This window comes from Pseudochaenichthys georgianus, chromosome 6, assembly GCF_902827115.2.
Source record: "Pseudochaenichthys georgianus chromosome 6, fPseGeo1.2, whole genome shotgun sequence".
Taxonomy (NCBI): domain Eukaryota; kingdom Metazoa; phylum Chordata; class Actinopteri; order Perciformes; family Channichthyidae; genus Pseudochaenichthys; species Pseudochaenichthys georgianus.
The window spans coordinates 11,167,543-11,192,723 of record NC_047508.1 but is presented as its reverse complement, the minus strand read 5'-3'; the positions used below and the strand labels follow the sequence as shown (position 1 = coordinate 11,192,723).

Genomic DNA, 25,181 nt, shown 5'->3' with positions numbered 1-25,181 from the left:
TTTGTATCCCAATCCCTCCTTTCCTCAGCCAAACTACTTATACTAGTTTGAAGATAAGGTAGGGAAATATTACTTCAGAATTTAAAAATATAAGGTAACCTGCATGGGTAATATTTATTCATTTTGAACATCATCCTGATCTAGATTTATTCAGCAATTGTGTGAGATTACTGTTGTGTTTTCTTTGCAGTCTGTGTGCCTGTAAAGCCAATTGAGATGACATACTATGATTTGAAGCTCTTGCTAGCAACATAGCTGCAGCTGTGAGCCTTTACCTATTGTTGGCAGAATGTTAAAGCTAAATGTTCTCTCCGCTTCCATTGATTAGCTAAAGTATTGGGTCAGGGGCTAGAATTTTCCAAGGCACTTAAAGGGAGCCAGAGTTTGAACTGACACTGGTTTCGCCCTCTTCTGGACAACATAGGTAATACTCGTCTCCAATCATACACACACGTTCCACCATTTGAGTAAACGTAGACGGCAAATCTAGACTAGCATACCCAAACATTTTCATACCACAGAGCATTATGCCATAGCCATTTATCTTTTTTTTGTTCAGCGATTGTCCACTGTTGTGCTCACTCAGACAACAGGGCTTTTACTTTGCGTAATTCCTGGTTTCCAAGAACACAGAGATTTCAGACCGGTCCTGATTCTGATGCCCGCATCCTAAATTGTTGCATTTCCCACATATCAACCATGTCAAAGTTGCTCTGAAAAATATGCTCAAATGCTATTATGTGGTTTTGCACAATGACCCCCTCCAGAAAAATAAATAAGTAGATAAACATCATATTACACTGTGGAATCTTTTATTTTTGATTAATTATTGTCTTTATTAAAATAAACTCTTAGCTCCTGCAATGACGGTGCTTTCTGATTATTCTGGTTGTTTAACCAGAGGGTGCACAGCATGCACACATCAGCTTTAGTTCAAATCACAATTCAAGCTGTGTTGCTTCTATATCGTATAAGGCTTCGCCCTCTAAGGCTATCGCTATTGGGTAATCCCCTCTGCACGTGTGCAGCACTGACAGACTTATTCCACGCCCACCTATGACGTGGGCCCCACCTCCAGGCTCACTTCCGTATAAATAGGAAGTAGGCCCTACAATCCACTCCTACTTTTCTTCAGCACTCTGTTGCAGAAGCATTGACAGGCAAAACAAGTTCTTTTAAGAGCTACTTACTAAAAGAGCAAACATTCCTGGTTCCCCTGGGCCCATCCTCCCTCTCCTCCGGACGGGGGAAACAGGGTGGGGGCCCAGTGTCAACCCGACATATGAGTTACGACCGGAGCTCACGGTGTGAGTTTTGCCGGGGATTAGAGCACGCAAACGCGGCTCTCACTCCCCAGGTGTATCGTGCACTCATTGTGTCCATCTCCCTCGGGCCCACAGGCAGTGGAGAGCGGACGCTCTCGCTGCTGCGGCCGAGGATGATTGGCTAGTCCAGGAGTTTTTACTCTGTGGACCAAGCCCTTTATTTATTGGATCCGAGTGGCGGGCAGCAGTCAGGCGACTCCTTCCCCTCCATTCACGGATCACCATGTGGTTCCCCCGCCCTGTCTCCCTCTCCTCCGGCGGGGGAGACAGGGCGGGGGCCCGGGGTCAGCCCGGCAGCCGAGCCTAGGTTCGGCTGCCGGGCTGACGACGGGTCAACGGGTCCCTCTATCCGCCATCACGGCTCTGCCGTCGATAGGCGGTATTCTTCAGGAACCACAGTGTTCACAGACGCATCTCTCGTAGGCTGAGGAAGGTGCATGTCGCAGGCAGTGGGGGGACAGTGGCCGGGTCACATGTCTCTCCATATAAACGTGCTGGAATTACTCTCCGTATGGAAAGTAATCCAGCACTTCGTCCCGTTGCTGTACAATCAACATGTGTTGATTCGAACAGACAACAAAGCAGCGGCGGCCTGTATAAATCGCCAGGGAGGTGTTCGATCAGCGCAGCTGCTGAACACACATCCTACACAGCCAAATGGAAAGGGTTCCGTTTGGTGTGTCGGGAAAAACCTGGACCCCGTTACGGGCCCCCTGCCTCGTGTTGTCGTTCCTCCAGCTGTTGCTGGACAGGAATTTGACCTATAGCACGGTCGAAACATATGCTGCTGCCATTTCATCTTGCCACGTAGATTGGTGTCAGCACGGTGTGTAGTCACCCTCTGACAACACGTTTTCTACGAGGAGCACAGAGACTCAGACCTGTGTCACGCGCTTTGGCGCCTCAATGGGTTTTGGCTTTAGTATTACGCGCACTGAGTAAAGCTCCATTTGAACCTTTAGATCAGGTTCCCCTGAAGTTCTTGTCAGCCAAAGTAGCTCTGCTCTTGGCTCTCACATCAGCTAAAGGGTGAGTGATGTGTCTGCTCTCTCTGTGGCTCCTTCATGTCTCCAGATCCAAGGAGATGGCAGTTCAGCTGTTTTGCGCCCTAACCCGGTTTTTATGCCAAAGGTGATCACAAGCTCTTTTAGATCGAGATTGATAACCTTGGAGGGCTTCTTTCCTCCTCCTCACACATCAGAGGAGGAAGCCACATCTCATCTCCTCCATCCCGTGTGCGTGCTGGCATGCTATGTTGCACGCACGGCTGCTTTACGCAAATCTGTTCTTTTATTCGTTTTTATTTGAGGGATGTCTCCCATTCCTCTCTGACACATTCAGAACTGAATAGCCTGCCAGAATGAGTAATGTCGGGGGTTTTCAATTGCATGCCCTCTCTCCTGCCTGTCGGCACTTAGAGAGCAGCCTTTCGTTCCCTTCTCTCGTTTTAACAAGTGAGACTCGATCTCTACTTTTTATAAACGACAGGTAGCCCGAGTAAGCCTACCTTTGTTCCCTGATGGAGAAATATTCATTTTTTAATGCTATATTCCCTGGGAATGGGATGCTCCATTTACGCACGGCGAAATGGACATGGGTTATTAACTGAGTACGTGTGTTTTGTGCTTCTGGTAACGGTAACCAGTGGGGCGTAGACTACATCCTGCTTCGCCCTTACGGACCGTCCATACAGCGGCGTGCGTTGACGCTTGGCGGTGGGCGTGTCTGAACCTTGGGGAGTCAACGTGACCAACAACCAATCACATGAATCTCCCGCCCCCGACATAGCAAAAAAGGAAAAGCCCGGTTCTTCTCCACTATTGCCAAAATGGATGCCGGTTTTGTAGCAAGGGTAGCACGGGCAAGTGTAGTAGCAAGGGTGGCTTTAGTGTATGCAATGTCTCGCAGGAGGCCATGTAGTGTGCGTCACTGTTGGGTACATCCGATACTCAGAAAACGTCTGCAACGGGGGGAATACCACGTGCTGGTCCAAGAGCTCCGCCTGGATGATGTACTGTTTCAGCAGTACTTCAGGATGAGCAAAGACGTGTTCGACGAGTTGCTCGGAAAAGTGGGTCCACTGATTTCAAAGGCAGACACCCATATGCGTTTGTCAATCGGACCCGCCGAGCGACTCGCCATCAGCCTACGGTACGTTTTGTGTATTTCTACTTCTGTAACCTGACTATGTATATAAAGAGAGAGAATGCATGCCATGGATGAATGATGAATGAAGTCTGTGATTTAGTTCTGATGACTGATTAATTAAGATAGCTAGGTAAATACAGTATTGCTCCCCTGTGTACATGGTGTGTGTGGTCTGTGTGGGGTCTGTGTGTGTGTCTCTGTGGTCTGTGTGTGTTGGGGGGTGGTCTGGGGGTGTGTGTGTGTGTGTGTCTGTGGTCTGTGTGGGGTATGTGTGTGTGTCTCTGTGGTCTGTGTGTGTTGGGGGGTGGTCTGGGGGGGTCTGTGTGGGGTCTGTGTGTGTGTCTGTGGTCTGTGTGTGTTGGGGGGTGGTCTGGGGGGGTCTGTGTGGGGGGTGTGTCTCTGTGGTCTGTGTGTGTGGGGGGTCTATGTGTCTGTGTGTGTGTGTGTGTGTGTGTATGTGTGTGTGTGTGTGTGTGTGTGGGGGGGGGGGGGGGTCTGTGTGTGTGTCTGTGGGCTGTGTGTGTGGGGACATATACTTTTTTTTAATCATGTATATTACTTTTTTCTCAGGTACCTGGCAACCGGTGACTCATACAGGACCATAGCATTCAGCTATCGGGTCGGCATGCAACCGTGGCTGTCATTGTCAGGGAGGTTGCGGGTGCCATCTGGACCGCCCTGGTTGAGGAAACCATGCCGGTACCACAGACCGAGGACTGGAGAGCCATCGCTGCTGGGTTCCAGGAGCGCTGGAACTTTCCGAATTGCGTTGGTGCCATTGATGGGAAGCACGTGGTGAAATTCTGGGTCCCTGTACCTCAACTATAAGTCCACCCACTCCTTGGTACTGCTGGCTGTCGTGGATGCCCAGTACCTCTTCAGGGTAGTGGATGTCGGAGGCTTTGGAAGGAGCAGCGACGGTGGGAGCCTGCGGAATTCTGCATTTGGAGAGAGCCTCAGAGATGGCAGTCTGCAGCTCCCACCTGACACCGTCATCACAGGAGCAGAGCGGCTCGGCCTTCTTCCATGTGTTTGTTGGGGATGAGGCTTTTCCGCTGATGGACAACCTGCTGCGTCCGTTCCCTGGACGTCAGCTCACATGCGAAAAGAGGATGTTCAACTACCGCCTCAGCCGGGCCAGGTTGGTGGTTGAATGTGCGTTTGGCATCCTCTCATCCCAGTGGAGAATGTTCCGGCGTGTCATCACCACCAGCCCGGAGGTAGCAGAGTTGTGTGTGAAGGCCACCTGTGTGTTGCACAACTTCCTCCGCAGGAAGACGATAGGAAGGACATCACGCACACCTGTCGCAGAGTCCACGGATGAAGCTCCAGCTACTCCAACCCTGCGTGATGCACCGAGGATGGGCTCCAACAATGCCACACGCAGATCCATCCAACTGCGGGAGACCTTCTGCAGCATTTCAATGATAGGGTGCAGTGCCATGGCAGCATAACGTGGTGTAGGGTCACCATGGCTCTTTTAAGAGCCTCCAAACCAAAAGCTCTTTTAAGAGCTACCCATATTTTCTTTAAAAAGCAAATATTCCATATGAGCCATTTTAAAAACAAACATTCCGAATACACATGTTTCTTAAATTGATATTATGATATGACTAACAACCTTTTTCCTTCAGCCCTGTTTTTACTGATAAACCACTCGTGATTTCAACAGGTTTTCACATGAACAATTATACAGAAGACAGCACATTATACATCGACATACATGAAGCTTCTGTATCTTCCGTATGTTGTAACTGACAAACGACATGAACAAGTGAAAACACAGTATAGCCATAACATACTTAAATAACTTTTATTTATAATAATGTACATGTAATATTGTGAGTGAAGTGTGTGCAGTGATGAGTGCAGTGATGAGTGTAAAACATGTAGTGTGGTTCAGTATGGCTGTAAATAACAAACAAAAAGTGAATAATCAGTCTTCCTCCTGCTCTGCTTCAAAAAATGCCTTATGAATGGCAAATTTCAGCCTTATCTTCTTTGCCATGGACATCCTTCGCAATGAAGGCAAGAGGCCCTGGAGAAACAACTCGTCCTCGTCCTCCTCCACCACTGGACGAGGTTGAGGTAGTGGCATGGAGCGATGACAGCATCCCTTTCTCAAAGGTGGACATCTCCCTTCCCCTTCTCCTTTTTCCCCGGCCCTCAACATTATCCTCCTCCTGTCTGCCCTGCCTCAGCTTGCTGGCTGAGTCTCACCAAGGCTTTCATCTAGCTGGCTTTGGCTCTCATCCTCTGGCACCTGGCTGGGGTCAGGAGTAGTACAGGGGGGTGGAGGCAGGGTTTGCCGGGGGATCTTGCTGGACGTCTCACGGTCAATGAGAAATGGGGTTAAAAAACCCATCACTGCCGTGAAACGCCAGGGCTTATATCCCCCTGACGACCCTGCCCCGCTTCTTTTTGCCTCCTTCTCCCTAGCTTTCTCCTTCCGGAACCTGTCCCTCAGAGACTTCCACCTTGTCCTGCACGATTCCTCTAATGAAATGAAATAATAAAGTTAATTTGTTGAACTACTTGAAGAATTGACTAAATTATTCCTACATTAATGAAAAGCAAATCCCTTTATCACTGTCATTTGCATAAAAGGTTTTACATTCACACTTTATATGATGAACATTTATGACATTAATGTCTATGGTGCTATTTTATGCTACATTCCATGCTGGCTAAATATACTGTCTATGCCTGCAAGCTGTCCATTCAATGTTAAAATTAAGTACACTGGATATATCAAATCAAGATTTATTTATATAGCACATTTATAAACATTTATAAACGATTTTTGGTCGAGCCAAAGTGCTGTACATATAATAAAACTAGCCTACAGTAGAGACACGTTACAGCTAATACAACAGCACAGTTTGTTCAGAATATCATATATAATATAAACTCCCCAAACTGGCAAAAACCTACCAGTTTCACCCACTGTCTCTGCACCTCCCTCCATGCCTGGCTCCTCCGGTTTGTATCCCGGTAGATGAACAGAGACTGATCATATAACACCGGGTGATTCACTACCGCTATAATTAATTTCTCCTCCATTTTTTGGAATATGAGGAAAAGACCTGCGTAGTCTCTCCCAGCATACACGCGGTTTGATTGGCTAGCGCTGTACTGGCAGATTTGCATAAACGGGATTTCATTGGCTGAACGCCTCCGTCGAGGCGTCAAAAGTTGAACATTGCTCAACTTTTGACGCCAGCTAGGCCAGCAACGCTCCACGTCGCTTCCCAAAATGCAGTTCGGCTAAAAGTGACGTCACCCCATTCAAAGTGAATGAGCAGAAGCGTTGGAAGCTTCAACGCACGCCGCTGTGTGGACGGGCCGTTAACCCAATAGCGATAGCCTTAGAGGGCGAAGCCTTATACGATATAGAATGGGGTTACGTAATGTAACCCAGCTTCTATGAGTATAGGCGCAGCCCTCTAAGGTTCGGGCCCCACTGGCTCCGCGAATAGCTGAAGAAAAGCTGTTGGAGTGGATTGTAGGGCCTACTTCCTATTTATACGGAAGTGAGCCCGGAGGTGGGGCCCACGTCATAGGTGGGCGTGGAATAAGTCTGTCAGTGCTGCACACGTGCAGTGGGGATTACCCAATAGCGATAGCCTTAGAGGGCTGCGCCTATACTCATAGAAGCTGGGTTACATTACGTAACCCCAGTTCTGACATGCTGTCATTCGCTCCTTCACCAAACACTAGCAGCTACTCCATACATGTAGGTCCAAAGTAGTGGATACATTTTAAATAAAAACCTGCACGTTTTCTGTTCCATGTATTTGTGATTGTGATGTGCCCATTAGTTGGACAAAGGTAAAGGGTGTGAAAACATTTACTGTACATGTTTTCTGTGTGGGCCCAGTGTGCCAAGTGTGTGTGTGTGCTTGCATTTGCATCCAGTGTGTGTGTGTGTGTGTGTGTGTGTGTGTGTGTGTGTGTGTGTGTGTGTGTGTGTGTGTGAGCCTACCTTCTTATCCAGTTTACGCCCACTCAGGGTCAAAGTGATGATTCTGTTGTCAGACAGCTCCTGAGCTGTTATCTAAAACAACATTACAGCACAACATAAGTAATGGCAACTATTAACATTCATATCAAAATCTGCAGTAACAGCAGCAATAATAACAGTAATCACTAACAACAACAACAGCAGCTTCAAAAACATCACTGTCATCATCATCAACAGAAGCAAACGCGCTATTATAGTAAACAACAGCGACTACATGAGCAGCTACCTTTGATAATGCGGCACAGAGTTTATTTGTCAAAGGAAAGACACAAAGACAGTTTAGAATACAGAGAGAGAGACAGTACTCATTCTTACCATAATAGACCCTTTGCCAGCTGGCTTTCCATTGGCTAAGATCAACGGTCTGTGAAGTTTCTTATTGGACACAATCTAGTAGATAATTAAAGAGAAACAAAATGGATCAAGGACAAATTAAGACACAACGAAAGTATACAATGGGTTTGAATCACTTAACAACTTTAGCATACTTTACCCTTTTTAAATGTGGAAATGTGTTTCCAACTTTTAAGGATTAATAGCTGGCTGTGTTTATATGATCAGGATATTTTGGCTGGAGTTTAATAGAGCGATGCAGAAATGAGTACTATAGGAAATTAGTTTGCAATTTACCATTTCCAGTTCTGTCATCTCAAAGACAACAATTGTTTTTTGTATCAATATACCTGAGGCCTGTACAACGAAGCCGGATTCTCGCTTAGCGGACTAACTTCAGGGAAGAAAACTCTGGGTTTCCGGTCCTACGACACTGGTTCTCTTTTTAGCGGGCTAGATCTCCATGGTAACTTATGCTGAGCGGCTAACCAGGGGGGTATACTACAAATCTAGTTCAACCTATCCTAGATATGTTTTGAGTTATCCGATTGACTTAATCCAAAACGAAGCCGCTCTCGCTAAACTGTCCTACAACGCTGGCTATCAACTCGTTCGCTCAAGCCAGCCGTGTCCTATCTAGCTAGGTGCGCGTTCACATGAAAGGGGTGGTATCTGGAGCATTCGACCAATCACAAACATGGAGAAGCGTACTGACAGCGCAGCGTCATACTTCCTGAATGAAAAGTCAACTATAATATTAGTCAAATATGAAGAAGTTAAACTTTAAACAATCCATGACTTAAACACTTTATCCAGGATAAAAGCCACATAGCTGCACCTGCGAGGTGAATACAGCGGTAAAAGAAAACGTGTTTGAATGCATACATTAATATGTATCACACTGCCCCGTCCAAGACACGAGTGGATCTGACTTTAATTACATTTGACTCGAGTGTTTCGTCAACTTAATGTGTTGCTTAAAATAATACTCTGCATACAGTATGTGACACTGTGAGTGCTGCACGGCCAGATACGGCTCGGCTGACTCAGATAAGGACATTGTGATGCATGTGATGATGTGATATGAATGATAATGGGACACATCGACGTCTGCACTCACAGTGCCCGCGGACTGTAGGCAACGTAATGTTACTTTGATCCAGTTACGTATGTTGTGGCAGATATTTAATTAAGCTTTCTTAACATAATAGTATAGTTATAATCGTCAGATTGCCTCTGAAGATGGGGAGGTGATGTTCTATTCATTTCACGTTCACACAGTCGGTGATTTTGGCCGGCTGTCTTTCCTGCAGCAACGGCAGTTTAAACTGTATTTCCTCCGCACACTGAGCTCTGATTGGTCAGCAGGCGTGGTGCTTTCGCTGAGTTGATCTCTTATCTTGGAACCTATCCTGCATCGGAGCACATACTAGGTTCCAGGATAAGTCACCATGGAGATCTAGCCCGCTAAAAAGGAACCAGCTTCGTAGTACCGGAATCCCAGAAGTTATCTTGCTAAACGAAAATCCTGCTTCGTAGGTATACCCCCCCTGGTCCGGAGCAGGTTAGGTTGCAGGCTAAGAGATCAACTCAGTGAAAGCACCGCCTGCTGACCAATCAGAGCTCAGTGTTCGGAGTTTTAGTTTTAAAGCGATCAAGTCATATTACAGGAGAAAGGAAATACAGAAAAACTGCCGTTGCAGGAAAGACGGCCGGCAAAAATCACCGACTGTGTGAACGTGAACATTAATAGAATATCACCTCCCATCGTCAGAGCAATCTGACTATTATAACATTAGCGTTAAGAAAGCTTACTTAAATATCTGCCACAACATAAGTAACTGGATCAAAGTAACATTACGTACAGTCCGCGGCACTGTGTGTGCAGACGTCGATGTGTCCCATTATCATTCATATCACATCATAATGTATCATAATATCTCCTTATCTGAGTCAGCTTCTTGATCTATTCATCTGGCCAGATGAATATAGTATCAGAAAATGTAAAATAAGAAACCAAAGTATATCAGTAGGTGATTCTCGTTGCCATTGTTTTCCAGTGCCCCCCCCTAACACTGACTTTGGACCCCCCCTGTGCCCCCCCTAAAAATGAAAAAAAAAAAAAAAAGTTTATGATTAAAACCGATTTCTTGGCTGACGGAATAGGCGGAAGTAACGATTATTTGTCATTCTAGTCGGACCCATTAGAGCAGGGGTCTCCAACACGTCGATCACGAACTACCGGTATCTCGCAAGCCCTCAATAGCCCCCACTTTACAAATATGTTTTGTTTTAAAAAAAAATGCAAGCACGTCATCGCCACGGAGGAGCACACAGCCTCTGTGAGCGAGCGAGACAGAGAGCAAGAGAGCTAGAGAGAGCACACCGTTATCTATTTAATGTGTTGTAAAAAATTAAAAAATCCTTCCAATGTGTACTATAGGACAGTAAAAAAAAAAAACAGTTTGAAAGGGGAGTGATTAGTAAAATATGCAATAAATAAAAAGAAAGAATACTATAGGTAACATAGATAAGAATAAACAAGTTTAAATGATTTGTTATTGGTTGTGATCATATTCTAAAGATTGTTTAATTATTGAAAAATATACAGCTCTCTTTCATATGAGTGTTGAGGAGCTGTATCCATAAATTCATGTTGTGCACCAGATTGATGCATCTAACTTCAACATTTAAAAAAAAAATCTTCCCGGGGCTGCATCATGCCCCCGGACCCCCCTGAGAAGAAGGTTAGGTCCACCCCCAAATAAAGCAGATTAAAATTAATTACATTGCATACATTTTCTTTAGTAAACACTGAAACGGGTCCCCCCAGACCCAAACAGCACACAAAGGTAAGCATATAATAATGTTATAATGAAACAAATACCAATAACTGTATTGCATTGTTTTCTTAGGTGTATGTGCAATTACTTCATACTGTCTTTGTCTTTTTCGTCATGCATTTATTGCTGCCCCCTCAGAAAATAACTGGCCCCATCCTGGCCCCCCCCAGTCAAATTGGTCTAGAACCGCCACTGGGCTCAAGGGCCTTCACCACTCGCCATCACCACCAAGGACCAGCAGACCACCATCACTACAGCTGCCTCCCCTCCATCTGTGCTGCCATCAGGTCAAGATACACCTCGGCCACAAAGGCCTCCACCACAGCCATCACCTTCAACACGGCCCAGCAAGGAGGTCTCGAAGAGCACAAGTACCCTCCCACACAGCACCCAGCATCAACCCGGGACAATCAAACGTACCTCCCTCCAACACAGCAGCCCCTGCCACCATTCACCCCCACCTGCACAGCAGCCAGCCCCACTGTCTTGGAAGACGGACAAAGACCCTGCCACTGCTCCCCCTGTCTTTTACATTTTCTAATGAGTAGTTGTTGAAATAAGTTCTGAGATTTTGGCAGTTTTTTCTTATATTTTATAAATAGTTGGTTGAAAAAAAACATATTTATAATATATTTGTTGGTTTGAAAAAGAGTTATAATGCTGAATTTGTATTTGTTCACTATCACCCAACCTTGGTATGTCATATGAAGTAATTCAGTCCTGATGTATCTCAGTCCTTGCTGTGGGGAAAGTAGATTGATAAACAACTATTTTACTCAAAATTCGAATTTACAACATTTTCATTTTAGATATGAATTACAAATGTATATACAGTGTTAGTCATATATTACACTACTTTTGTGAACCTAAGACATTGGTAAACCAAATCACTAAAACACCAGAAAAATGGTATGACATGAGTTTTCACAAGAGTTTTGAAGATTTCAAAAACAATCGGATGTCACACGGGGGTCGGTGCCATGTATAACATTTTAAAAGGTGATTTGAAGGAGACATCTAAAAAGACTCAAGAAGGTTATTGCCTCCGTTTTTTGTATTACTATAATGAACAGCAATACGTTGCATTCTTTATCACCATCATGTTATAGCGATACAGTTAGTTTGTGTTAGTTTATTTGTTCAATACAGCCTATATCGTGCACATACATTTGTATGCATTGATGTTGAAGTATTTAGGCTACGCCACTCTCAGGTCCGGAGGCAGGCAGGCAGACATTTACAAATCACATATTTACACACAAATTATTTTTTATGTTCACACAAATATTTACGAGACAAATCTAAGCCATAATATGTGATGATTTCCCTGCCTTAAACAACACGTGTAAGTATCATAAACATGTTTGCCAAAGATCTTGTTATATCTCTCACAGGCTCCGCCCTCTACTGGACTCTATGGGTACTTCCCCCCTCGATCCTATCAGCAAGCGTTAATCCACTGAAACTTTCTAGACGTAGCCGGCTCCGGGCGGGCCTACCTGAATGCGCGCGCATCCTCACCGCATTAAAAGGAGGCCTTCGCCTCCTTACTGTCATCCCTTTCCCTTCAGCAAGGCAGTGAACAACTGAGTGAAGAGAGACGGATAGAAATATTTAAAACGAAGAAATAAATTGACTCATCTGGGGTCCCCGGATCAACTCCGGAGGGGGTCGCCACTGGGACGGGTGACCTCCTACATCACAGTGTTCGGATGCATCCGGAACGGGATGGGGAGGGACCTGCCTGGGGAGAGCTATAAGTGGGCGCTGGTCTCTAACAGAGAGACACGGCCACAGCAACCTCCTAGAGCTTCGGGCAGTAGTATTGGTCCTCCAGCATTTCAAACCCTTAATTCAGGGAGAGACATGTAATGGTCAGGAGCGACAACAGCCACCACAGTGGCATCAACAGGCAGGGCGGGCCGCCCCGCCGCTTTGTTGACCTCAGCGGAAAGAAATTGTGGTTATGGGCTTCAGAGGTGGTGTTATCTCTGAGAGCCCTCCACATTCCCGGTCTGGAGAACAGGGGGGGGCGACCTCATGTCGAGGGGCGGACCCCTGTCAGGCGAGTGGGCGCTTCACCCAGAGGTTGGTGAAGCGGAGCTGGGCCCGGTTCGGGACAGCAGAGGTGGATCTGTTCGCCAGCCAGCGTAACAGCCACTGCGCCCTGTGGTTCTCCATGGCTCTGAGCGACGATCCCCCCTTGGGGGTGGACGCGCTTGCAACGAGCATGGTCAAAGAAGCTGCTTTACGCCTTTCCACGTTGTGTCTCATTCTCCCCCTCCTGGGAGAGTGAGGCGAGAACATCTGTCAATCATCCTAGTGGCTCCGGATCACGTGGGGGCGCCGTGGTACTCAGAGATGACCACAGATGAAGGTGGGCCAGCTCTGGCGCTCCCCCAGTTTTTGGGGGGCGATGTCTCAGGAGGCAGGTGCAATCGGGCGTTTACCCACTCCGGGCCAACCTCTCCAAGCTTGGCTCCTGAGAGGGACAGGCTGATAGTTGCTATTCAGTCTATCCCAGGCAGCTAGAGCGGGATCCACCACAGCCTGTTACAGGCCGAAGTGGCTGGGATTCCTGCAATGGTGTGAGGAGCAGACAATAGAGCCCCTATCTTGTGAACTGGGATCTATTTTGTCGTACTTACCGTCCATGGGTGGACAGAGGGCTTGCTCATTCCACAGTGAAAGTGTATGCAGCAGCCATCTCGTCCTGCCATGAGGGATTTGACGGCAGGTCAGCCTTTAGTCAACCACTGATGAGGTTTCTACGGGGGGTCAGGAGGCTGCGCCCAGTAGTGCACGCCTCCGCCCCGCAGTGGGACCTGCCACTGGTGCTCGGAGGCTCTGGTCACAGGACCATTTGAGCCTCTAGAGCTCTCCGCCCTGAAAGCACTGTCGTGGAAGACAGCTTTGCTTCTTGCCTTAACGTCAGCCAAAAGTGTGTCCCGAGTTAACCGCTCTATCGGTGCATCCCGAGCTGTTAATGATCCGGTGTGACCAGAGCGACACTCAGACCGAACCCCTCCTTTGTGCTCAAGAGCCTAAGGAGTGCATTCAGGTCGAGGGCTATTCAGTTGGGGGGCTTTAATCTTCCACCCCATAGTGGGGCGAGGGAGGCTAAATTACACCCTCTTCTGCCCGGTGCGTGCGCTGGCATATTATGTGGAGCGCACGGCTGCCCTTAGACGCCACTGGACAGCTGTTTGTGTGCTTCGGGGGCGGGGTGGTGGTAACTGGAGAAAGCTCTGTCCACGAACGAGCCTTCCCCACGGGGGTCGGTGCCACATTCTACACAAGCCATGGCGTGTCAACAGCCTTATTTAACGGTGTGAGTGTGAAGGACATATGCACGGCGGCGTCTGGTCAACGCCAGGCCCCTTCATAAAGTTTTATCTCTTGGATATGTCTGGCTCCTTTTCATCGTCTGTGCTTGCTGGGGCAACGCAGGACTGGTGAGGAGGGGGGCTGTGGGTCAGTGGGGCCACCTGACCCCCTCCCCGGGCGTAATGCGCTTACGTTTGACGTGATGAGCACATGGTCCCATAGGGGCTGGAGGGACTCTTTCCTCCTGTTTTAGGGCAGTCCTCCACGTTCATAGCACACCTCCGCGGGGTAAGCGTGTCAGGGTGTGCTCTGTCAGCCGCAGCCTCTTTTCTCTCCATGGTTTACGGCCGAGGGAGAGGTGAGTTGAGGCGCAGCGGCTGCTAACCAGAAAGCCGGTCAGAAACAGTGAGATGGAACAGTGTTGTTGTGGGACGACAGCGTGTGTATACATCGGGCCTGTGAGAGATATAACGAGGGGTTACGTTTGGTAACCCTTGTATATAAACACAGGCGGAGCCCTCTACTCAGGGGCCCTGTCTGTCATATGCTGCTTGCTGAAGAGAAGTAAAGGATGACAGTAAGGAGGCGAGGCCTCCTTTTATGTGGTGAGATGCGCGTGCATTCAGGTAGGCCCGCCCGAGGCCGACTACGTCTAGAAAGTCTCAGTGAATGAATGCTTGCATGATAGGATTGAGGGGAAGTACCCATAGAGTCCAGTAGAGGGCTCCGCCTGTGTTTATATAACAAGGTTTACCCATACGTAATAGGGGTGTAACGGTACCGTACCGAAATTATTCGGTACGGGCCCTTCGGTTCGGTACACATGTGTACCTAAGTGTACCGAACGAATATAACGTTAAACGTAAAAAATTGAGAACGTGAACAACTTCTTGGAAGTAATCTCAGGTGCTGCGTCGCAGCATTCAGAGTAATTTGCTCCCATTGTGTTCAACGCGTCATAGAGCGAGCAAGTCATTTCATTGGACGAGCTGGTCAGAGGGATGCGTTCAAATGTAGTCAGTAATTTGAGGAACTGGCGAAATGGCGAACGCAGATAAAGTTGAGAAAATCCTCCAGCATCATTGAAGTCTCCGGTTTGGGAACATTTTGGTTTCGCAGTTACGTACAAGGATGACGAACAAAGACAGGTGGACCGAACCAAAGCTGTTTGTCGGCATTGTTCAACTAACATTGGTTACGCGGCTGGCAATACATCAAACTTGCCCACTCATTTGAAAAGGCATCACCCGAACGTGAATATCACCGGTAACCAAAAGACTGAAGTGCAAACCCAACTCCCACTAGCATTTAAGCCTCCACCACTCGCAAAAACTTCAGACCGAGCCAAAGCTATTACAAACGGCAAATATCTTATGTTGCCATGTTAGCAAAGCGCTACCTGGCTGTGTCTGCTACCTCTGTCCCTAGCGAGAGGGTGTTCTCCACAGCAGGAGACATTGCTAGTGCCAGCAGATCTGCCCTTTCGGCAAGCAATGTGGACAAGTTCATCTTTCTTTAAACAACATGAAAATACAATGACAAGCAAGTCCTAATGTCAAACTGGCTGCTTAGGTACTAGTACAGTACAGTTCAAATACAGATTATTTCAGTTCATCGAAATGCTGCACCTTAATGTGTATTTTATTATATTTTGTATTTATTTGAGTGAATACATTATTCAGTTTAATAATAATAATAACATTTTTTATGTTTTGTGATAATTTTTTCTGCTGTACCGAAAACGTACCGAACCGAACCGTGACCTAAAAAACCGAAGTACGTACCGAACCGAAATGTTTGTGAACCGTTACACCCCTAATACGTAACCCCTCGTTTTCTCCAGCATTCAAAAATTCAATGGAAAAAAAAATCCCATTATTTTGGTCAAGGTAGCCCTTGCAATGCCAACCTTCACCCGACAATAGTTCGTCATCACTGTATACTTGATAAAGCAGGCAAAAGCTTAAAGACAAAACTGGAAATGGAAAAACGTTTATGTCACATAATGTTAATAGATGCAACATATACATCTTTTTTATTACTGGACCAAATTTGAACGGAAAAAGAGAAATTGTTCATACCACTCCCAGTGGTACAAATGAATTCTCCCAGGAAGTCATGTTCATAGAGCTGTGTGGCACACTTGTCCTCATCGAACAAGGCAAAGCGAAGCTTCTGGGATCTCCTCAAAGTGGTAGTCCACTTGAAACTTCACCCCGAACACTGGGTTCAGGTTGTTCACAGCTGTCTCAGTGCGGCCGAGCTTAAAGACAAGAAACAAGAGAAAAGGACTTAAAAACAACAAATCATTTCAACACCAAAAATTCAACTGGACTTATATATTATATTTCTATGCCACCTGAGTTGAGAATGAACTAACTTTAGCCTCTAACTGCTTTGGACTGTATTGCGTTTTAAGTTTTGCTTGATTTAGATTCTCAAAGAGCAGCAATATTTAATGAGACATGGAGGTTTACAGAGAACAGAAAACAGACAATATGACGCACAGTACAGGTAATTAACGTCTTGTGGTTTTAGATATAATTACATACTATTTAGGTTCTCGGTTGTTTGTCGATTTGGCTGTTTAGCGCAGTGTAATTGTGTTTATTTTGCTAATTTGTATTTAAATATTCAATGTATTTTCATGATCTATAACATGTTCAGTCATTTGGATAATAACGTGCTAAGATGCTTAAAGTGAAAATGCAGAATATACATGCATGTTAGTATGCTGACATGAGCAGTTTCATAGGGCAAAGGGTACGTCCTCCATACAAAGACCTTTTACATATCATTATTATGAATGCTTTTATCTAAACTATCTTGTGTTTCTCTGACTGTAACAACTGTTATTACTAAAGACCCGCTGAAAAGACGTGCTGAAATGCTGCAGACCTACTTCGTGGGGAAAAGGTTTTTAACTTCAGCCTGCTAAGAGTGCTTACAGCACTTATCTCTCTGGATGACGCAGGGGAAGAGAGCAGAGAGGAGTATGGGTGCACTTTGTGGCTTAAAACCTGATATTGGTGGGGAATCATGGCAGCCCGGGAGGCTCAAGTGTGTGTCTCATATTTGTGCCACTGTGGACTTAAACCTGGCTCACTGGACTACGAAAATGATTCAGACCCTTGTGGCACTTCATCTATTTCCTACCCTTTTTCATCCGTACGTGTACAAAAAAGAAGCCAACAAAACAGGCAAACTTGAATAGGCCTTTTCTGCGTATATACAAATAATACATACAATATGAACGTGTTATTGACCAGTCAAACTTTGTTTGACTATTATGTTTACAGAGCATAAAAAAGCGCAAATATAATTAAAATTAAAACACGGTTTAGTTCAAAGATTGATCCAGCACATGAAAATACAAGACTGCGTTAAAGATTTAATTTGAACCCAAATTATTTTAGCAAGCCTACTCAACTTGGATAAGCATCACATTGAACGTGGGTTCTCACTTGTAGTGTTACAGGCTTATATATGTGTCCATTTTACGATCAGTGTGAGGATTTACAGTTCTGAGAGTAAAAAGTGTCAAAAGGAATTTAAAAAATAGCCAAAGCTGCCTTCAAGTCTGGTGCCACATATGTACATAGCTTAGATCTATATTTCTGTAGGCTAATCATGTGTAGCCTCTTTAACAGCAGTCATTATAATGTTAAATCATGGTTTCCATCATTCTCCTGCTCAGACTTATCTTTCTATATGACGCTCATTTACGTTCTCGTCTCGTCCCGCAATCTTCTCTTTCTCTCGCTAATTTTCCACTCACCCTCTCTTTCCCTCCACCGTTTTCTCATCTGCCTCTCTCACACCTCCTTGCTCTCACACTCTTACCCCGTCGTACCCTCTCTTTTTCTTCTTCCCCTGAACGACCCAGCTGCTTCTCACACCTCTTTCTTACAAGGCAGACGAAGATAGACAGAAAGTGAGACAGAGAGAGACAGACAGGGGAGGACTGGTGACATTATATGAGAAAGACAATCGCATATTCAGGAAACAAAGCTAACAGGAGGGTGATCATAGAAAGTGAGAAAGTGTGACAGAAAAGGATTGGGTCTGATTTCACTTCATCCATCGTTCGCTCACTCCAGGATCACAAAGCCTTTGTTTCCCTTTCCGTTGCCATAGGAACCGTTGGAAATTTCACATCGGAGCCACATGCCCCGCTGACCGACAGCAATCTACAACCCGCAGCACTCGCCCACACACACACACACACACACACACACACACACACACACACACACACACACACACACACACACACACACACACACACACACACACACACACACACACACACACACACACACACACACACACACACACACACACACACACACACACACACACACACACAACACACACACACACACACACACACACACACACACACACACACACACACACACACACACACACACACACACACACACACACAAAAACAGAAACACACAGGCATACACAGGCAAACACAAACAAAGAAAGCCAGTTCGCCCTGTTGACCAGCTGCTACAAAAATAACATTGAGGCAGCAGCCTACACACACCAAAACTTCTTCATGTCTTGCTTCAACTCAGTGCTTATTTTTGTATTCATCATGACAAGATACATTCATATCACATGTTGTCGGCAGAATTAAAGCTGAGGAGAATCTACCCACACAAGAAAAATAACACAAAGTGCCTGGACTCAACTGAACCGCTGATTGATGCAGCACCAAGACACATTTACTCGTCCGAGCAGAACAAGTGGGCCTGGAAAACTGTGACATAAGCCGTCCCATATCTCTGCACAATACCCTGAGAATCAGGTCTGGATATTGCCTTGAATGTTTGCCTTTCGCACAACTAGGAGTTGACTGTGAAGAACCATTCTCACTTACTGAAGATATTAGGTTTGGTTCAGGCCGAAGGATGACGCCTGGGTAGAGCGTCCAATCAATCAATCAAAGTTTCTTTTATGAAATGTTACACTTTTCTCAGTGGACTTTACCGTTTGTACAGAATATGAATACGACACCCTCTGTCCTTGTACCCTCACATCGGCTAACTATTAAAAGCCAGTGCAACCAGGCAAGGGCTAGTCAGACACAACAGCTCTAGGAGAGGAGATAGAGAAGGCTGAATAAAAGCTAATGGTGCTACACAGCTGAAAAGCTATGATAGCTTCCTCCATTTTAAACATTCCAGCTCGCTCAGCGTGAAAGTTGAACTCTCTATGTGGAACATTGTCTCAGTCGATTTCACCTCCTCAAGGGGATCCACTAATTTATTGGAATGAATTGATTTTGGCGTGAAATGTCAATGCTTCCAATCTTGGCGTGACTGAGCCTTTAACCTGCATGTCTTTGGACTAAGGCAGCAACAGTCGAAGCAGAAAAGGAGAGGACTCACATCTCCACATGAAGTGTTCCTAGCCAGTTGGCAAACAGTTAACCAATAAAACACTGTCCTAACGGAATATTCAGGCCTATATTGAGAGAAAATATGTAGTTATCCACACAATGTTTGACTTTTGATCATTAACAAAGCATTGCATTTTGATAGGAATTCAATCATTTATACAACCCAGTTGTGATTGGAACAGGCAAACTATAAAACACCGTAAAAGCTGAAAAACCAATAACCATTTAACCTTTTTCAGTCAGTCATACATACGAATAATTCCTCCCATACATTTACAAACAAGGTTGACATTATATTGAAAGCCTGAAACTAGGGATGTCCCGATCACCTTTTTTTGCTCCCGATCCGATTCCGATCATTTGATTTTGACCGATTTTTCCCGATCCGATCTTTATGCAATGCATTAAGAGAAAAAAAAGGTAACAGATAACGGCTGGTCATCCAACGCGATGAATTCAGCTATCTTGACTGTTATTGTGTTGGCCTTTTCACTGTTCTGGAGCAGTTTCTCTTTCCTTTTAAAAGTCTCTGAAAGTGTTGGTTGTTTCAGTGCCGTCACCTGAGTGGCCACTGTGTACTCGCCGTGTTGTTGTTGGTGTTTGTTTCTCAGGTAGCGTATTAGATTGGTCGTGTTGAACGTAGCTCTGTTCTTTCCACCACGCGGAACCTCTGCCTTGCAAACATTGCATCTGGCTGTTACACTGCCTTCGCTTTCAATTTTATAATACTTCCAAACTCCTGACATTTTCTCCGTCCCGACTCCCGAGTCACCAGCTGAACGTAGCCTCTCGTTAGCTTACTGCTACTATTAGACACTTTGCCCACTCTTTGAGAGAAATAAGCAACCAGGTCTGAAAACAAGCCCAAAAGAAGCAACACATACATGATGTTGTGTCATTTTAAACCAAAACTAAGTCCTCAGGATGACTTTAAGACGTGAACATGGTCATTTTTATTTTGTAACATTAAATAAATTAAAAAAAATGTATATATAAAAAAAAAAAACCCGATCCCCGATTTTTTTCTCCAGATCCCCGATTTTTTGAAAATCACGTGATCGGCTCCGATCCCCGATCACGTGATCGGATCGGGACATCTCTACCTAAAACCTTTTCTTATTTAAAACATGTTGGCAACCGTCAAAGCAATGCATCTAATCTGTAGCTTGACCAAAACAAGTGTAATGATTGCATGGAACCTACTTGTGGAATGTCATTAAATTGGCAGCCCCAATAGCGCCTTTTAAACACACTACAGCACCAGACCCACGTTGGAAGACATGTTACACCATCATACTGGGCTCAGCAGGCCGAGGCTCATGCCAGATGGTCAAGACATCAGAGTTGAGTTCTGGCTCACAACATATACTGTCTGTGGAGCAACATAGACAACAAACAAATCCTCTCCTTCTCTGCTAGAAGAGGCAGACCTTGAAAGCACTACAAACACTTAAAATGTTCCATCCTCCCTTCAGTCCTCTTTTTATTTCTGGTTCCCTTTTACCCTCTTATATCCACCTCGCTGTAGTAGAAACGCACAGCATGGAGAAGCACCAGATATGAGTTTGCCTCCCTATTATCCGAACATTGATGTATTATCTCTTTGTTAGCCTTTTATCCTCATTCTGCCATTTTCATCCCACGCTGATTGCTCCGCCTGTTTTAAGAAGACAAAACATTCTTTATTTTCTTCACTCTTCACCCTTAATCCCTTACTTCCTCGCCCACTTCTCTCTCCATTTGACAGTTTCACTCCTATCACATAATTCCTCCATCATTACCTCCATCCAGTTTCCATCCACCTCATGGAAGAGCACACAGAACGGGTCCGACTTGGAGGCTACATCTCGGTCCAGCAGGCTGCTTGCGGTGACGGACAGCTCCACCCGAGTGACGCAGTGCTGGGGTCCGACACTGCGCGTCTGCCCCTCAGTGGTCGAGCCTAGAGTGTAGGCCATGGTCTGAGGTCACAGTGAATTACCCTGGAGGAAAGAAAACACAGAGAAATAGAAAAAGTATTTGGGCATCTATGATTCTCTGAGCAATGTTAAGTTCCCAAACATCTGGTAATGTTGAAAACTGTCACTGTGACTTCATCCTATGGGCACCATTAATGTCTGTAGCAAGTTCCATTTAAATCCATCTGTCTTTTGGTGCTCTTAAGACATGTGAGTTGTGCAAGCTTATTCTGCATAAATACTTGTAACTGTCATTCAAATAAATGCCACAATAAACTGTACACAAAAATCAAAAAATGTCTGTAACCAGTCAGGGCAGAGATCGCGATGTAATGAACAATGAAAAAACAAAGACATGTATATAATATATAATATAAAAAAGAAGTGTTTACCTAACACAGTCTCTGTGAAATGAACTGAACTGTAGGATGTTGTTTACAGTACACACTTCACAGGAGCTTCTGTGTTGTATGTCTTACACTGACAGCCCACAAAATCATAAATTACTAGAAACCCTGCTGCAAAGAGAAAATAAGATGCAAGGGTGTCAATATTTGTTGCCGGGCAGATTTCCAAGTAATAATTGGTTTCACCATGGTAGATCATTCTGCTACAAAAGTTTATAACATTTAGGACACATTTCAATGTTTACTTCCATTGGATATATATTAGATTATTTCTTATTTTTATATATTATGAGAAATATAAAAACATTACAATAACAACATGTCTCCCGTGCTTTACAGCTCTGAATACTTCAGTTTAATTAGACTGAAGTCTGATTAATGCTGGTTCTCTAGAAATACCCACTGAGGGAGACACACACACACACACACACACACACACACACACACACACACACACACACACACACACACACACACACACACACACACACACACACACACACACACACACACACACACACACACACACACACACACACACACACACACACGTGCAGAATGTGAGGCCTTGATGCAGGTTGACCATGTGTAGGTCATGAACGCCCTATGGCACCCTGATGATATCCAGCAATGCACATTATGAAGAATACACACACACACACACAACACGCACACGCGCGCGCACACACACACACACACACACACACCACACACACACACACACACACACACACACACACACACACACACACACACACACACCACACACACACACACACACCACACACGCCTCAGGCAAAGGAAAAAAAGGCCTAATGAGAAAACACACATTTACGGTAACACTTTTTGAGTGTACTGAAGAATTGTGTGTGGGAATATGTTAACAGTAATAACTTGAGTCATATTTGACATGATTTCCTTGAGGCTCTTTTCTGCAGATGAAGAGCACAGCACCTTGTGTCCATAAAGGTGGTTTTGTTCTCAGAGCGGCAAGCTAAATGGATGCTGTCTGTTGCTAAGATACTAATGTGTCATAACCAGCGTGCTCCTCCCGGTCTGCTTCTGTGATGTCACACTGGTAGTGGTGATGTACTGAAAATACCAGTGTAATATTTTCATTCATTCACCGAGCCATTCATCTGTGGTTGAATGCTTGTTTTGACTGGCTTTAATACATTAACCAATGTATTCATTGTTTGTGAAAAATAATTAATTAGAGATTGTACTGCCCCTCTCATAAGATCACCTCTTAACAATTAGACACACACTATCTGTTAGCAACTGCCATTAACACTTGATTCTACAATAGATTATTGAAGGTGTTACAGATGTTTATTTATTTCCTTGCAAATTAGTATGTTTTAGTTAGGGCTTCACAATTAATCAACATTTTCACAACATGGACTAGTGCAATATCCAAATCACAGGAAGCATTAGATTTGTTAACCACTTAATATGTGTTAAAATACCATTTTGAATAAAGTAGTGTGGATCTACAGAGATATCCAGGCTTACAAATAGCACTCAAAAAGATGAATGGTAAAAAGATGGGGGGGAAATGATTAATATCTTATATATCATAATCTCAATATCAGTTGAAAATAATCGCAATTCGTTTTTTTTTAAAAAACCATGCAGCCCTCATTTTGTTTTGATCAGGTATAATCACAACCATGGATGTTACCTAACTTTTAAAGCTGTAAGCGGGGGAAAAACATAATTTTAATATATTCCAATGGAAATCCAAAAAACTGCTGCTGATCCGCTTGGAATACTCAATTGCACTATGTGAGACTGGAGCAGCAGTAATTGCACTGAGTTTGTGTCTCTGGGTGTCCTGACCCTGCTAAAGACATCCACACCCAGTCACAGTGCACATCCACACTGTAGGAGCACAGGGGCCAGGCTCAGTGGGGATGGCAGACGATTAAAGCAGCATGGAAGCTGCTCCACACAGTGATGAGTGAGTAATCATTTTAGAGCATTTAAACATAAAACAGGTTCAAATAAAAAGCAGCAATTCTGGTTCGAACTCAAATGCACTTTTGTTTGTTGCCTTTGTCACAATTTCGTTTTGAACGTTTTGGTTTCAGTCATTTTGACAACTAAGGCGACTAAGCAGCCACTCTGTTTCCCTCTAACAGTAAACCACATACCAGCTAACTGTTAAATATCTACACATGCATTATAAATGAGGCACAGAATGAAGAAACTGATGTCACACTCACCTCAGTAAATGACGTCAAACTTCTTTGCCGCTTTTACAATTTCTTTAATTTCTGCCTTCAGTGTGCAGCAATTTTATTTTTATTTTTCCTACCAAAGAGTAAAAAAGGAAGTTACATTTGTCATTTCTATTCCTATTATGTTGGAAGACGCAACAGTGTGTGATGGTAAATAATCCTCGCAGCCACCTGGACCTCTCTCTCTGCCCGCAGCGCCACTGATGGACCGACCTGCGTCAAGCTCACAGGACTAGTTTACGACCGGAAGCACTGCCAGTTTCCCTTACAACATAAAAGGGTTGCTTTAAAACACACGCACAACACTTCCGTCTCCAATGTTTTTTGTGTTTTTTTTTAGGTACTACTAGTACTAGATATACTTTTTGTTTAAGCGTTAGTCTTTGACTGTAGAGTTTAATATGCATACCCTTTAATGTTTTCTATTTGCAAGCCTACTCTTAATTAGTTTGTCGTAGCTTGTGTAATTTTATATTCAGTACTTTTACTAAAACTCATTATAGAAAATATATTGTTACAATGGCATCCTCTTGAGGTTAATAAAAGTACTACAACCAAAATACATGGAATGCTTTTCAACACGGTTCAGTTACTTTCAAGTGGTGAAGTATTACAGTTTTTTTTAGTTGCTAACACACACACATTTCACATAAAGCATAATTATTTAAACTCACACAAAGAGCAAAACCTGAGCTCAAATCTCCAAAACTCTAAACACATTTTCAGCTCCCAATTTGCAATTCAACTTGGCACTTTTTGCAAAACACTGCACACGGTTCTCTAACTAAGTAAGACACAAACATCTGACGTAGTCACTTGTTTGCCATTTTTAGAACACTGCCATTACAAATGCTACACACATGAACCAATTAACAGATACACATGCCAAATGACCATAAACACCAAACTGCTTTATTGTTGACTCAGCAATCAGGATGTAAGCACTAGATACTTCATAGATTCTTCATATAAGAACATTTTACAACAACAATGGATATGGACAGCAGAAAGAGGAAGAGGTAGAGGGAGGATAAAAGAGAGGGAGGATGAACTGACTGAAGTCAATTGAAGAGTTATTTGCAGACTAACTGTTGAAGCTGTTTGACCGTCAGGTTACAGGTGATACTTCTTCTGCAGGTTGACGAGGGGCTGTGGTC

The 25,181-nt window shown here is 44.6% G+C and overlaps 1 protein-coding gene across 1 annotated transcript in view; it reads right to left on the bottom strand.

The window, feature by feature from the left end:
- Nucleotides 1–24,236, bottom strand: part of cpne2 (copine II) — a 74,855-nt gene extending 50,619 nt beyond the window's left edge. The window contains 7 exon segments of the mRNA XM_034086003.1: nucleotides 7,459–7,530; nucleotides 7,813–7,887; nucleotides 13,874–13,875; nucleotides 16,085–16,178; nucleotides 16,180–16,263; nucleotides 21,198–21,398; nucleotides 24,010–24,236. Coding sequence (XP_033941894.1) covers nucleotides 7,459–7,530; nucleotides 7,813–7,887; nucleotides 13,874–13,875; nucleotides 16,085–16,178; nucleotides 16,180–16,263; nucleotides 21,198–21,374 — 504 coding nt within the window. The 5' untranslated portion in view covers nucleotides 21,375–21,398; nucleotides 24,010–24,236.
- Between the last annotated feature and the right edge of the window lie 945 nt (nucleotides 24,237–25,181).